We start from the raw sequence: 15,757 nt of genomic DNA, 5'->3' as shown, positions 1-15,757 counted from the left end.
ATTCCAGTGAACTTTGGGTTTATGTTTCTTACATATTGCTTTGATATCCTAGGTTGAAGAGTAGTTTAATAAATAACATAGTCCCAAGATGTTCAGGTTCATTCTACCAAGGTCCAGTTCAATATCTGCACTCAAAAATATTTCATCAAACTTAATAAACTGCCTTACTGTAGGACATGGAGGACAAGTAGCTTTCCCTGCTCCCTTTCTCAGAAGAAGATGCTTCCAATAACCAAAGGAATGCCTTTGGGTAAATCAAGCCAAGGAATTCACAATGATGAATTAGTATTGACATTACCTGGTACACTCATCTGACTGTAGCAAGTAATCGTCAAATTATTATTTGTATAGCGTATAAAACAGACGTCAATTCTGATTTTAAAAAGAAAATGAAGCTATGCATTACAATACATGGCAGTCAGAGAGAGTGCCTTATTCTGGCCAGTGGTTTATGAGAATTAAAGATGATGATTAGGAGGCTGATTTTTAAAGGCACAATTATTATTAAAAAGTTTGTGCACAAGTTCTTAAGAATGTATCTGAAATCCTGGCAATCATCACTTTACAAAATGAAAAGGAATCAAATACATCCATTTTTTTTTTCGTTTAAAATTGAGTAATATCAGTTCTGTGTTATTTTTATTTCATTTTAAACTAGGAGGTGATTCATTGACTAATTCTTTAAACCCTTTCCTTGAATTAGGCAGCTTGGGAGCTGCTGCTGTGGGGTATTTTATTTATTCTGTTTTATTGTTTCACTTCTTTGTCTGATAGACAATTCACAGGTGCTCTAGCTTTTGTTAAAGAAAAATTATTTTCTTTATGAGAAAGCATTTTAACGCTTCAGTCTTGAAAGCTATAGTAATTTGAGACATTTTAATGAAACTAATCTCCCATCAAATGTGGAAATTAAGTAACACACCATGAATAAACCAAGTACGTTTGCATAACTGCAAAACTGTTATAGTAGGATCCCCATTCCTGTATAAGAGCCTAGCTTCTATTGTTTTGCCAAAGTATAAAGAAACAAATTTAAAAAAAAACAGTTGGACCTGCTTTGGGGTTATTAAAAATTGTATATAAGTACTGCCATACTAAGCCAGACCAGGGATTCAGTCGTAGGATCCTATTATGTATACTCAGTTATGAGAGTTCTTCAGGTTCTTCTGGTGATTTAAAATCCAAACTTGGCAGAGGTTCATACAAGTATTTGCTCAAAAGACATGGCTGGAATAATAATCCAAACACTGTTTTCCACATTCATTTCTGTGAATGGTTTTGCTCATACTGTTTTATATAGTAACTCTGGGAGAGGTAAACTGATTTAATAGTCCTTTATATCTAACTTAAAAATTGGAAGTTGTACTGAGTACAGTTGTTAAAGTAAGGCCAAAGGTAGTTAAATGTGTATTTTACTGTGATAATAAAAACTAAATTTCTTTCACTTCACTTCATGCATAAAATATAAAAATATATTGCTTCCCTTTTTAAACAGATCTTAGCTGAACATTGGTAAGCGCACTTATGTTTTTAGCTAAAATGATTATGATCATTTCTATATAGCCTCTGTATGTTTTTTCTTTTTGTTTTCAGCTGACGAAAATACGGAGATTAAAAACCTTACAGCAGTTCAGCAGCTTGGCATTAAAATGGCAGTCGGGTAACTTTCATTGAACTATTTCATTTGGATATTTATAATAGGCTTCTCTTTTCTTGTTGTTATTTCCATGAGTTGATGTGAAAAAGCATTATTTTAAAGATAATGACAGTGACCTATATAAATGCTTGTAACATTTGGGCAGAGCCCTGCACCTCTGATAAGTCTGCAGATTAGTGTTCCTTGAATGAATATTGAGTTAAACATGGTATAGTAAAACAGCACCAAACTAAAGCAAATCTTTAATCAGATATTAATATGTACACTGTATTACGATTAATGAATGCAAGCAGATAATGTATAAAATTGAATATAATAAAATAATATTCCAGTATTTTCCAGGGAGGATCTGTAGATAAACATTGAATGTTGACAATGTTTGGTGCCAATATTGGGTCTATAAAAGAATTCAGTAGAGACACCTAGCAAAGCACATTGGCACAAAGAACCCCTCACTGAAGCATTAAAGTAGCTGTATCCTTTGGAAAATACACACAGCTGCTTCAAAAGCTGTCTCCAGTTGTTTGCATTTGCATATATGAAGAGCCCTTCCGTTGGGACTGCCTGCAAGGCAACTGTTCATGCATATACAGGAACAGGCAGCCTTTGAAGCAGCTTTGCAAGACTTCCAGTTAACAGAATTACTTTTAAGGAGGGATTCATGATTTGTGCCAAGGTGCTTTAAGATGATTTTCCCCTTTGGGATACTTTGCATAGCCTTAGCCAATATCTATTTTTCTTGTAATTAGGAATAAAACATAAACTATGCGCTTTTTCCTTATTTTTTAATCAAACATATATTAAAAGGAACACAAGGAGGAAAGAGAAAGGTAAATGAGACAGCCAGCATGGTGTAGTGGTTAAGGTGTTTGCCTTGACTAGGGAGACAACGCTAAGCCACAGAAGCTCAGTGAGTGACTTTGGGCCAATCGTTCTCTCTCAGCCCAACTTCCCTCACAAAGTTGCTGTTATGGGGGAAAATGGCTAACTAAATTAATAACTTTGAGGTACTGATACAGTCAGGATGGAGTTGGGAGACTCAATCTAATCTAATCAAATTAATCTAATCTAATCTAATCTAAACCTCACCTCACCTCTGCTGGAGAGACCAACCCCCTTCTATCTACCCCAGCAACCAATCCGTTAGACTGTTTGAAGTATTTTTCCAAAGAGGTTGTAAGATGAACTGACATATAAATGCCTGATCTTCATTTTTAACCCCTCTCCTCCCTACTAGCCCTACTGCTCTGTTTGGCAACCTGCTGGAATTATTGGTAGCCCTTGAGTCTTTATGTTTAGCACTGACTGTTCTGAAAAAGATCCAAGAGATCGTGCCAAGACTGAGTTATTATGAGCATAATATGGATTGTCTCTTCTCTTAAGTCAACCTGCTTGTGGTCAATAAATGTTGACATTAATAGTGATATGCCTCCTTCCGTTTAAAAAAATAATTAAAAAGTGTTTTGCTTCTACTTAAATGTTTATCTCTTTTAAAGCTACGGTAAGCATTTGAATTTGCTGAAAGAAAATGCAGAAAACGATCTATATCAAGTACTAATATACTGTGAGAAATATTTGAAACAACAGGAAGTACTTTTAAGGACATCATTACGTATCCTTTTGCTATAATAAGCTGAAGTTCACAAAGTGTTTTGTCAGCATAATTGTCAAAATAATTCATTTGTTTTCTTGAATTTTAAGACAGCTGGTTATAGTAAATAAAAATAGACATTGATTGATTGATTAATTGATTGATTGATTATGTGCCATCAAGTCATTTTCAGTTCCTAGCAACCACATAGATTTTCTCCATGAAAAAAATTGACCTAATTTTTATGAAATATATTCATGCCAGGAGGGAGAGTTGTACAATCATATTGTCATTTGATCCAAGTTACTCTCTAGAACCTTTAATTTTACAGCATTTTTTTCACCCATTCCTCTGTAAAAAATAGATGTGTATGTATGTTTCAGATTTGTGTTCATTATTGGAAAGAATGGGGTGCCACTTGAAACGTCTCAAGTGTTTCAGGTTCCAAATTTACCATTACCTGAAGCTTTTCAAATACACCAGACTTTCAAATTTCAAATCTACCATGGGAAACAGTGTAATTTTGAAACAAGCCATTTGTTCTTGGTTTTTTTATTGGCGGTGAAAAAGGAGGAGTGGAAGTCCACACTGGCTGCTGGCTGCCCCCTAATCTACAGAAAAACTGGCCAAAGAATGTATATTTAAAACAAATTGAAAATATTTTTCAAGTTCCCATATAAGCAGTACTTTAAGCACACTTTTTATCTTCTGCCAACACAAAGAGCCACAGAAATCCCCAAAAGAAGAGCACATGATATTATGAGCTTGAACCAAGTCTGTGAACAGTAGCAACAGCAACTTTTGGCTTGATGCTTCCTTTATGTGCAAGCACAGTACATATTTATATATTTGACAATTGGGTAGCAAGATTCAATAAACAGAGTACATTATAGTTAAGCAAGTAAACTAAAGCAACATCGTTTTTGCCTTTTACAGCTTACAACCTGAAAATCTCATCAGCATTACCAGCAGTGCTTATATAATATATACAGAGCACTGCACATAATATAACAGCAAACACAACAGAAACAATGAAGTTTAACTTTGTAATGGCAAATAATTACTTTGCTATAGTAAAATTTCTAAAAACTGACTTCATCACATTTTATGTTTGAGCTCAGACATTCAGTATCATCTCTAATCAGGGATTGGGATCAGTAACAGGGACTCAGCAGCAGTGGCAGCAGCCTCAGCATGTGCTTAAGTAAATGTTACTTCTTTGTTCTTCTCCTGTTACGTATCGTAGTATTGGGTAATAGTAACAGAGATGGAATTAATTTCTACTATACTGGCTGTTCTAGGGGGTGGGGTGGGATTAAAAATCAAACCAATCACTACTACTAAAATGACACTACTGGAACACTTGAAATGGTGTCATTCAAAATGGCCCTCTTGACTTGGAACAAAACTAGTGTTTTATTGTTGTTTCTGAGAGTGAGATAAAGCTCTTTGAAAATTCAAACCAGGGGGTTCAAACTCTGGAAAAGCCTTTTTTTTTTTTTTTTTTTTGCACATTTTGTCATGTTCCCCAATTTTCTACAATGAAAAACACAAGAAGATTGGGATTCCTTAATTATTCCTACAGGTAATCAGGGTGGATACGCATGCTATGACTGGTTTGTATCTTCTGTGTTTCTAATAATGATGGGAGATCGAGAGAAGACATTAACATTTTTCCACCAGTTCTCCTATCTTCTTGTTTCAGCCTTTCTTTGGGTACCACGGCTGCATAATTCTGTAAGATTTCAAAAGAGACTTAACCTTGACAAATTGCTTTGAGCATTTTCAGCAAATGTTTATCAATTTAGCCTCTTTAAAAAGGCACTCACTTAAGGACTTTGTAACTGAAGATTTGATCTGTAAAAACTTCCTACATGCAAAAAGTGTAGATTTGACATCAGCTCAATTTTCTAGCAGGAGGGGAAAATAGACTGATACCAATTGTAGCATTATTGAATTTTAAAATGAGAAGTAAGATACACTTTATTAGCAGTGTTAAATTGTGTGTAGGCAGAATGACCTATTTAGTGCCCTTTTATTACTATTGCTCTGTGTAAGCTCATTCTTTAGATTATTAATGTTTGTTTTATTATACCAAAACTAGACTCTGTCCTTGATAGTAGCAAAGCTGGGCAGGGACAAAAATATTTAAATCAGAATCAATAGTCAATGTCTCATCCTTATTATTTTAGCATTTGAAATAGTAACATTTCTTAAATTAGTTTCATTGAACAAAATATGTGATGTTTCAAATTTTATCATATACTGTGCCCCAACTTGGAAAATTAAGGACGTTCTTCAGTATCCCCAGGTTTTACCATACTCAGAATGCAAAAAGGAAAGGAAGAAATCTAGCAATCTGGAAGAGAAACCATTTCCATAAGATCATTTTACAGGTAGTCCATGAGTTATGACGTTTTGTTCAGTGACCATTCAAAATTACAATGGCACTGAACAAATGGTGGTTATGACTGGCCCTCGAAGTTCCAGCCATCCCAGCACCCAGGGGTCACTTGATCACAATCTGGGTGCTTGGCAACTGGCTCGCATTTGCAATGGTTGCAGTGTCCTATGGTCACGTGATTGCAATTTGCCAGCAGGGAAGGTCACAAGTCACTTAGGTAAGTCTCCCCCACCTGCACACCCTCCTCCATCCCCACTGTGCCTCTCGGCCACTCACACACCCTCTCCCACCTGGCACAAGCCACTTACCTGCCAGCCTGCTTGCAAACCACCTAGGACTTGCAACTTCCTGCCAGCTTCCTCACTGACTTTGGTTGTTGGAAGCTGGCAGGAAGTTGCAATGAGGCAATCACTTAACAATGGCAATGGGGACTGCAGGAATTTCTGTCACTAAGCAATCCAATGACGTGAATTGTGCTTTACAACCACATCACTTAGTGACGGAAATTTGAGTCTCAGTTGTCATTATAACTCAAAGACTACCTGTACTTATGTTAATAGTAATCATTCCAATCATCAATAAACACCATAAAGTCAGTCCAAAGCATGGAGTATGCTAGCGTATCCATGGGGTTTTCAGCAAAAGCCAGTTTGTCCTTCCATTGCACTTTCACTGACAGAGGTCACTTTCTCCAGGTGACCTTTGGTGTTAACAAGTGACATCATGTTACCATATGGATAGCCTCCTCCTTGGAATCCCAGAGGTATATGTCAGAATTCCATGGTCCCAGATTTTACCATAAAGTAGGTCTTGATTTATATGAAACCATGCAAGTAAAAAATTGTGCTGTAGCATCATCTGCAACCTTGCAAGGAATTCAGGGGCACACATCTTGGAACTGGCAATACATTTGCTTAAGGGCAGCAAAATGACCCAGTCTGGTCCCACTCTGGCCTTGAGAAGGGCTAACAGTTGGCTTCTTAGTTTCCTCTCTACAAGGGGGAAGGAAATGAGATGCATTCCCACTGCTCCCTCCATCTATATTCTCCCCTGTCTGATAGCTCATTCTCTGGGCTCTTCAGGGGACTACAGAGGGAATCAGGAAAAAAGAAAATTAAGTTCTCAGCTGATATATGCACATGTTTGTTTCAATTTCTTTTTCTGACACATCATTATAATGGCTTCAAGGCTTAATTGCATATAATATGCAAGACAGTCCTAATGCCTTTGCTTATCTGAATTTGGAGTAGAAAACAGCATGGAGTGTTTTACCTTCTCCCTGCCAAAAAGCTCATTCAAAACTACTTCCTTTTTTTCCCTCTGGCAATAGGTGGTTGTTTTGCATATTCATTTGCAACCTCTTAACTACCTCTATAGTAAATGAAAGTATTTCTTTACTGCAAAGTAAATTGAAAATCAAATGAAGGAAAGAATGCTCATGAACTCGTACCAATAATAATTAGAAGCTGGAAAATGTTGCTAACATTTCTCATGTATTGTGCTGGAGTTTTCTGTTTTTCTGGACCCCAAATTATTATTTCTCCTTTTGCATTCTCCAAGGATTGGGACATTCTATAGAGCAATAGCAACAAGCTGTTCCAAATGCTGTCTAATAAGGAATCATTTTGTATGCTGTTTTTCCAATGGTTAGATACACCTGCCAGTAGACACAGCAGTGTCTGGCATCCATCCAGTCTACTTTTGCAGTGCTCACTACGTTGAGATGTTGCTGAAAGCTGAGTTGCCACTTGTTTCTTCTGCTTTCCATATGTCTGGATTTACATCATCACAGGTAATAAGAAAAATTAGCCAAAAGGACTGTCTTGGCTGTACCAGTGAAATAAGACCATTGCCTAACTGTAGCCAAAGCAACACTCTTTTTAGTAGGGTAATCCAATACCTGTTTACTCACTGAGTTCAAAGGAGCTTACTCTCTTTTTTTAATAGTAATTTTATTAAAAATTACACTTACAATGATAAAAAACTAATTCAAACTAAAAAAAATAAAAGAATAAAAATAAAAATAGAAGGTGCAGGAAAAAAAAGAAAATAGAAAAAAATAGAAAAGAATATAGTAAAAAAAAAAGAAATATATACAGAAATGACTTCCCCCTTCATCACAAGTATAAACAATTTTAGTAATTTACCATCTTCTCTTAAAATACAACAAATGATCTCTTCTTCCCATATCCCATCTCTTATCTACAAACAAATCCTTAAAACCTCGTCATTTCCATCCTGAACAGCAAAAATCCATTAAGGGTTACCAGAGATGATAACATATCTATTTTAATTTTAATCAAATAAAACAATTTTATATTCCTTCCTTTTACTTTTAACAATCTTGATCTTTAGTCCCTTCAAATAATGTCCTAGAATAGGATTTCTTTTCATTTTTTCTTTATCCCTTCTCACAAAATTCTTCAAAGCTTTAACAAGCCTCTTTTGTAAATCCAATATAGGAAAATTATCCAGGTCACCCTCTTGGTTTTTTATTTGTACATCCGTTTTAATTATTAAGACAACTAGTTTCTTTTGTATATCCTGTGTAGCATCTTTTTCCATATCATTCTTGTTGTAGCCTATCATTTTTAAACCCACTTTCAAACCAGTCTCAATCTTGTCCAGTAAAACTTGTTCCTCTTTCATAACATCTTTTAAACACAGTCTGGGTCCATTGTTCAAAAATATCCTTCAGTATCTCCACTGTTAAAATATTTTGCTCCATTCTGTATTAGTAAGCCAAATTTAAGTGTACTTTTCCTTTACTTGTAATCTTTAACTCCTTCTTGTTCCCTCTAGTGTCTAACCTTCAAAATCCCATCCTATCATGATCTTTTTTTTTTTAAGAATTCAAAACAAAAGCATTTTCCTTCCTCTTATAATTAATTCCAAAATCTTATTTCAAATCCACCTGGACCCTTTTGCTGTTTATTCCAAAAGGAAAAAAAGATCCTTAAACTTGTATTTAAAACTTCTTTCACTGAAGATTGAAGGAAACTTACCTGGTGCTGTAAAATTTGTCGATCCAAAGGTTCCTAATAGCTGAAAAACAGTTAACAAGCAATTTCTGAAAGTGATTAGAAAAGGAACCAGGCGAACCCAGTGTCTTTTTGAAGGTCCCGACCGTGGTTTGAGCAACGTGGCTATTCCCTCATCTCCCAGAGCTCTAAACTGCCGGAGACCAGTATCTTGCGGCCTCCTTGTGAGGAGCAACTGTTAGGAGCACTTGTGGGCAATCTCAAGTCCCCTCCTTGTCCATTACAAAGAGCCATTTTCAGTTCTCCATTTCTTCCCCAGAAGTCCCAGAGGTGCTTACTCCCAAGTAAGTGAGTGTAGGATTGTAGAGCTGAAATCTCTTCATGCCTGGGGTCGTAGGAGAATCTGAGCAGGAAATTGTAAAGAAAAGCAGAGTTATAAAATAATTTGTCAAATTCTTAAATATACATCAGTGGGCCCAGCTCACTGAATAAATTAAGTTTATTGCTGGTTAGTAATTAGCAGGGAAATCCTACAGCGAGCCTTCTGAAATTGCATTCCTTTGCCTGCTTGAAAATTAAACATGTATTATAGCTGGGTTTTCTTTTTAAAGTTTTGCTATTACAAAGCAGCAGGCAGAATTGGTCTGTTTCCAGATCCAATATCCCTCTCTCTGCATCCTTCTGATACACCCATCTCCTGCCCCACCCCCACCTCACCCCCACCCCACCCCCAAAGTCTTGGCAAATGTATCCCGTGAACTCACTGTACTAGTTATGTACAGAGTACTTAGTTACACTGAGGTGCAAACATGCATGCTTAAGGTCAGCACTGAAATTAATTGCTGTCTAAAATTGAATGGTATCATTATTAGGTTCCTTGACAGCAAATATATATGTTACAGTGTCATTTATTCTTATGTTTCTTTTCTGGTAAATCGCTCTGAAATTAACTCAAAAATTATTTGACAGTTTCTTTTTGCAATCAAATTAAAAGTATTACTTTTGGTTGTAAATATTTATGGCTGATTGACCAAAGATTAACAGTTAAAAGAAATGTACTAGAGTTTAAGTATGGAAGGGAACAATGATTAAAATTGCTTTTTTGAAATCAGGTTATAAGCAGCTGCTTGTCAGGTTTATCGAAAAAAAACGCAGAACTCTTCTCCATTGAAACACATATTAAACTGATACAAATGCTATTATAAAGGTTCCTCACAAGTAACGTCTATGTCATGTGGCAATTTTTCTTCCAAGCTATGCTTTAAAAGGATAGTAACTGGTTTTTACACTAAGATGGAGACCTACTTAGGCGTGTATTTGTCAGGAGGGAAAGATGCCCTAGAACAGCAGGGAGAAACTGATGCGATGATGCAATGCCCTTGCCCAAATTTAGCCCTGCCTCTCCCCATTTCAACGACATAGGAGTCTGTGTGGACAAAAATAGATGTAAATCACAGAAGGTGTGCCTCCTACCTCTCTGAACATTATAGGATGGATGTTATAGGGAGCTGCACTTTCTCCTTCAGCAATGGGACAGCATAGATTTTACCTGAGGCTTTACCCCTGCTTTCTCATCTGCCTTCCTTCAAAACTGCCTCTTAGTCCAGGTAGGTAGGTAGGTGGATGGATGGATGGATGGATGGATGGATGGATGGATGGATGGATGTTAGTGACACACACACATTTAATTTCTTCATTTTATATAGCCATACATTGATTTTTTAATCAATAAAGGAATGTTAGTTCTTTTGTTTATATTCCTGATGCCTTATTCTCTCTCTCACCTCCAGAAAAATGGGGGGAGAGGGTCAGCCTACAACAGAGGGTGAGGAAAGGTTGTATTTAAACAAATTACTGTTAGTAGTAATATGGCCAGTAGGGAAAAACTATTTCTCTTAGAAAGAACCTATACTTGACTAGAAAAGAGTAAAAATACTTTGTCACTACAAATGGATTAGAACGATCCACACATGGGTTGCCTAACTATGACTTAAACACTCTTAAATGAATAGTAGAGTCAGAGTCAGAAATGTCCAACCTGGTTTATCATAAAGTATAATGAAGATAATGATGGTTTTTAATGTTTTTTTTTTTTATTGTTGCTGTTGTAGATCTGTCAGCAGTGGATAACACAATGTTTCTGGAATTACATGGACTGGAGAGAGATTTGTCATTACATTGCCATTTGTATTTTCCTTGGCCCAGATTACCAGATATATATGTGTATATCTGTGTTCAAACATCTACAGCAAGAAATCCTTCAGCATACGCAGGCTCAGGATCTTCAAGTTTTTCTTAAAGTAATCACTTCTTTATCTTTTTGTGCGACATGGCAATCTTTCAGAGGGTTTCAGAGGCTGGTATCCATACATGATCGGGGGGAAGGCGGTGATGAAAAGTGGATGAGTTGAGGTTACCCAGTTTTTTCCTTGGGGTTTGCTCAGGAGACTAAGGGAAGCACTTTTAAATATCCTGTTTTGGGTTTACCCTACAAATGCTTCTCTTTTTTCTTCCTTAAAACTGGGAAACTGTTGCCTGATTGCTATCTTTGGCAATCAGGCCAGAAGGGGGCTTCAAAAGGCCGGGGGAAAACACAACTCTCTCTTTGTGGTTTACAAGACTTTGAAATTAGCCATTTGGAGACATCAAAAGCAAATGTTTTATAATGGTAATTTTCAGCCTGTTAATTTTTACTTACATAGTAGCTATATGCTTCCCTATTGACAAAAGGAAACATGTTAGTGCTTTACAGCAAAAAGTGTATAAGATATATCATATGGCACAGATTCCTGTTAGTTTATTCTACTAGGAATGAGCTATAGATCCAAAAGCCAAATGCTGTGAATTTGACAGACGTTGAATAAATGATCTCTTTGTGGAATTTCCAGAAGAGTTTGGCTGACCTCTGTTAGAAATAAAACATTGGGTTAGATCAATCTTTGAAATTCTGATCCAGCAAGGCGGCTTTTAGTGTTCCTAATACATTTAAACTGTGCATCAACTATGCAGAGAGAGGGTGTGGTACATTACTTTATAGAACTGACAGAATTTTTGTTACCGTATTTTTCCGACAATAAGACGCCCCCATGTACAAGACGCCCCCCACTTTTCTAGCCCAAAATTTAAAAATCAGTATATTAAAGATAGTGCAGAACACATTTTTATTTAGTAATTAGTTAACATTTACCTGATACACTCGGTGGGAGGAGGTCCAAACCGTCTCTCTGCAGCTCTATTTCCAGGCTCTTTTGCATAACTGATTATATTCAAGCACGAGTGAAACTGCTGATAGCTTGTCTCTGCAAACAGCCTTCCTCTAATTGGTTTGTTCAGCATCAGCTGACGTCAGTTACATCAGGCTCGTGATTGGAGGAAGTCTGTTTGGGAGACAAGCTATTTCACTCGTGATTGGAGGCTAGCAATAGGAAGAAGCCTCTCTGCAGAAACAAAGTTTGGCAGTTTTGCAACCGCGATTCTCGGCTGACTTCCTTGAATAAGACGCCCTTCAGTTTTTAGGGTAAGGATTTTAGAAAAAAGTATCGTCTTATAGTCGGAAAAATACGGTACCTTTTTTGAAAGAGTTCAGCAGCTTGTAGTTCCATTTTTGTGTTTGTATGTATGTGTTTGGTTTGTTTACTTCTCTTCCTAGCATTTTTCCACAGCTGCAAAGTCACTGAAGAAACAAAATCATGTCAAAAACTTTAAAGGGTTAAAAATAAAAATCAGAAAAAATGAGAAAGGTTTAAAAAAATGGGAGACTGTATTTGTATTTATACTGAATATGTGTGTCTGTGTACAGACACATGGATTATCTTATGGAGAAATATCAACCTATTATAGATCCATATTCAGTATTGCTGCTCAGTTTGGTGATTTGCAGCTAACCAGCAGCGCTATCTCAAGTAGCTAGGCAGAGTTGGGCACTTGGTTAGTATTCATAAAATAAGAAAATGGCAAGCATCTTTCATAGGGTTGCCAAGAAATCTCTTTGAACATTGAGCATTGCTTGAGAGTGTCTTTACTCTTCATCCAATATTTCTATCCAGAATGTCATTTGTACAGATGAAGGTAAAGTAAAGAAAAAGCATTGGTGGGGTGGGATGAGGTCCTGAGAAAAAAATCATTTGTTCCCAGATTTCTCTCCTACAAACTGCATGGTCCATCCTGGAATGCATTTTTCCCCTTCCTGGAATGCACTGATCTAAGGATTCCACAGCTGATTTTCCTTTTCCAGAAGAGAATTTCATGGAACAGGAAGTGGTCTGTAATATTTCAGACACCTTTTGGCTCTAAAATAAACCAGGCAGTTTTGCATAATCCTGTTTGTAGGAAGATTGGCTTTCAGATTTTTTTATGTTGCAACAGAAGGTATCTGAAACTGGATAAAGGCTGTTAATGGGATGATTTCATGGAAATCTGTGCATCTGGTTTACAATGTTCAAAGTGCTTCATGAACACCTTGAAAAAAACTGGTCAAATATTTTCATCATATTAGAAATAGTGAACCAGCACAGAGGAATTACCTTACCTAAGGCCTTTTCTTGAGATCATGGCATAGGTAAGGTTTGAACAGAGTTTTCCTGTTCCATAGCTCATTCCCTTGTTTTTATATTGGCTATGTCAGATCAAGAAAGAAGTATAAAGGAAAATGCTAATTTGTAGGACTACTACCTTACCAGGAGCTTTTTGAAAAATTATAATTCAGTGCTGACCTTTTCTAAAGAAGTGGATATGTCGTTTTGGTGATCGTTATTTTGGTAGTACAATATTTTTCCCCAATCTATCTAACTTTCTTTTCTTTTCTGAAAACTTGTTTCCTGATGTGGGATGCATATCTGTCTTTTATCTTCAAATGGAATATAAAACTAAAATTCCAGACTTGACTTTTGTGTATGAAAAAGAAATAACTTTTGACATTCTTGATTAGCCCAATTTGATATCCAGGCAGAATAATATTTTTAAAATAAGAAATATCAAATTAATTGTTAAAGCATACTATTAAGCTGCTGTCTATCCATAACAGCCTTCTCATATGAGTGGCCAAGTATACCATTAATTTAGTATCTTTGACATTAATTTTAAAATACAGTGGCAGAATTTATAGTTCTCATTATGTAGTAGGTGACAACATACCAGAGCAACTCTCCTTATGTTAACATCTAATGACAAGCTGTCAAGATTTCATAGTTCTTAAGATACAGAAGCCAAATTATAGGTCAAAAATTGTAAAGCTCTCATTAAAACCATACTGAACACAATTGGGAGGACCAGTTTTTATATTCTATAAAAGAAAAATATTTGAAGAAAAAGCATAGAATCCTGGTTTAATTGACTTGGTAGGGTTGAGGAATCAAATCCACAACATACTGATTCCAGCTGAGGCTTAATTAAACCACTCTGGATTTAGCTGGTTATGGATTACACTTTTAAGAATATAATATTTGTATTAAAGTAAACAATGCTAACTATATAAAAACAGACTAATGCATCATTAAAATGGCTATTTAATTACCTCTACCTCTAGCTCTGTGCAACAGTTGATTGGAAATTAGCTTGTATATCCCTATCTCAAACCACTCAGACTTCTTCCAGTTTAATGGAATTCAGATGAGCATTGTAACAAAGGAACATCTGTATCTGCATTGGTTACTTTCATTATAGTCTGGTTTTTCATAGAGATTTCCCATGCATTCATGGGAAATGGCAAGTGATTGCAAACCTGTCAGATAACAGGAATATTAATTGCTTTATGATTTTAGGGGACAAAAGCTTTCAGAAAGAAAAATAATCCTGGTTTACCTATCATACCACTGATTCTAATCCTTATTTGTTCCTTATTGGAAGTCTTGTACAGTTCCATTCTTTTTTTCCATCTTCTGTCCATATAGGACTGAAAGGTCTAGCTTTCTCTGTTGTACACATAATGTACACTTAGCATGTTAAAAGTCCCCAAAGAACCAAGTAAATATTAATGGAAAAAATAAAATTCAAAAGCTACTTTTGAAAAATAGAATGCTTTAACTTAATATCACATGCTATTTTTTTTTTCCTCCTCAGCTAATAATCCTTTTCTTGTGTACAATGTGCAGGAAGAAGCACTCCATGGATTTCAAGTAAATGATTATGTTGAATATATGGAAAGCCTGGCTCAAACCTACAGACCAGTTCTATTAAGAGACATGAGGAATATTGGAATGCCAAGCACATAGATCAAGCAGATGAGCACATCATTTCAAATTTTGGTTGTGTACTTTAAGGAAAAATGATTGTTTTATTTCCTTCTCCATAAAAAATGCATTCATTCTAACTGTCCATGCAGCCAAATCAATAAGGTTTTTCAGCATTCCATTTTCACAAGACAACATCCTCTAAATTGGATCATCTGAAAAATAATGTGTTTTTCTGGCCAGGTGTTAGAGTTTGTTTACAGTTGGTTTCAGAAACTAGCCTTGAATTACATAAATGTTCTGCTTATATTTTTCAGGAAGCAGTTTCTATACTATTAAACTTTGCTTCCTAACATTTCTAAATTGTGTAAAGGTTAGATAGTAAGGAACCGTCTAAACACTGCATGCTGCAAAAATAATCTTGGGAGGTCAAAAAAATAAAATGTCATAGTTACAGGTCCTGAGTGCTCAGTTTGAAGTAGAATGAAAGGTTTGTTATTGTTTTTTGCTGTAAATATTTTTAAATAGTACATACTAAAACATAATAATACTACTATTAAATAGTACATACTAAAGCTTTAAGTTGCAGAAGAGAGTAAATTAACACTTCAATAGATCTGTTAATAAACTGTAGATTTTGTTTCCTTTTTTGTTGAAACTGAATGTAAAGAAATAAATCTTTGGGAACATACATGAATATTGGTAACATTTTCATTTGATCTTAGTCATGCTCTCAACAGACTTGTCGGGCTATCATTATGAATCTGTAGGTATTCATCATGGTGCATTGATGAAAAATACATTACAACCTATTTGGCAGCATACCAATAAGTCCTTTGGGAGAAGGCAACATCCTTGTTTTCCCATCCTCCTCAGAATAAATGAGAAACTTCAGATGTGTTCTTTTCTGAAGCCTAAGTTGTTTGCGAGTAGCAGTTCCACAAACAAAGCACCAGA

General features: G+C 35.9%; 1 protein-coding gene across 2 annotated transcripts in view; it reads left to right on the top strand.

Annotated features, from left to right (window-relative positions):
• The window catches only part of TBC1D32 (TBC1 domain family member 32), a 98,030-nt gene extending 82,759 nt beyond the window's left edge, over positions 1–15,271 (top strand). For both annotated transcript variants that reach the window (XM_088139995.1, XM_088139991.1), the window contains exons 29-34: positions 1,594–1,660; positions 3,154–3,269; positions 4,834–4,985; positions 7,304–7,444; positions 10,745–10,933; positions 14,723–15,271. In XM_088139995.1, the coding sequence (XP_087996121.1) occupies positions 1,594–1,660; positions 3,154–3,269; positions 4,834–4,985; positions 7,304–7,444; positions 10,745–10,933; positions 14,723–14,842 (785 nt within the window). In that variant the 3' untranslated portion in view covers positions 14,843–15,271. The remainder of the gene's footprint in view (positions 1–1,593; positions 1,661–3,153; positions 3,270–4,833; positions 4,986–7,303; positions 7,445–10,744; positions 10,934–14,722) is intronic.
• The last annotated feature ends 486 nt before the right edge of the window (positions 15,272–15,757 follow it).

This window comes from Python bivittatus, unplaced genomic scaffold, assembly GCF_059951505.1.
Source record: "Python bivittatus isolate LINGU-HERP-01145 unplaced genomic scaffold, Pbiv_v1 ctg000020_np1212, whole genome shotgun sequence".
Taxonomy (NCBI): domain Eukaryota; kingdom Metazoa; phylum Chordata; class Lepidosauria; order Squamata; family Pythonidae; genus Python; species Python bivittatus.
The sequence above is the reverse complement of the archived record's forward strand: the minus strand, read 5'-3'. Positions and strand labels throughout refer to the sequence as shown.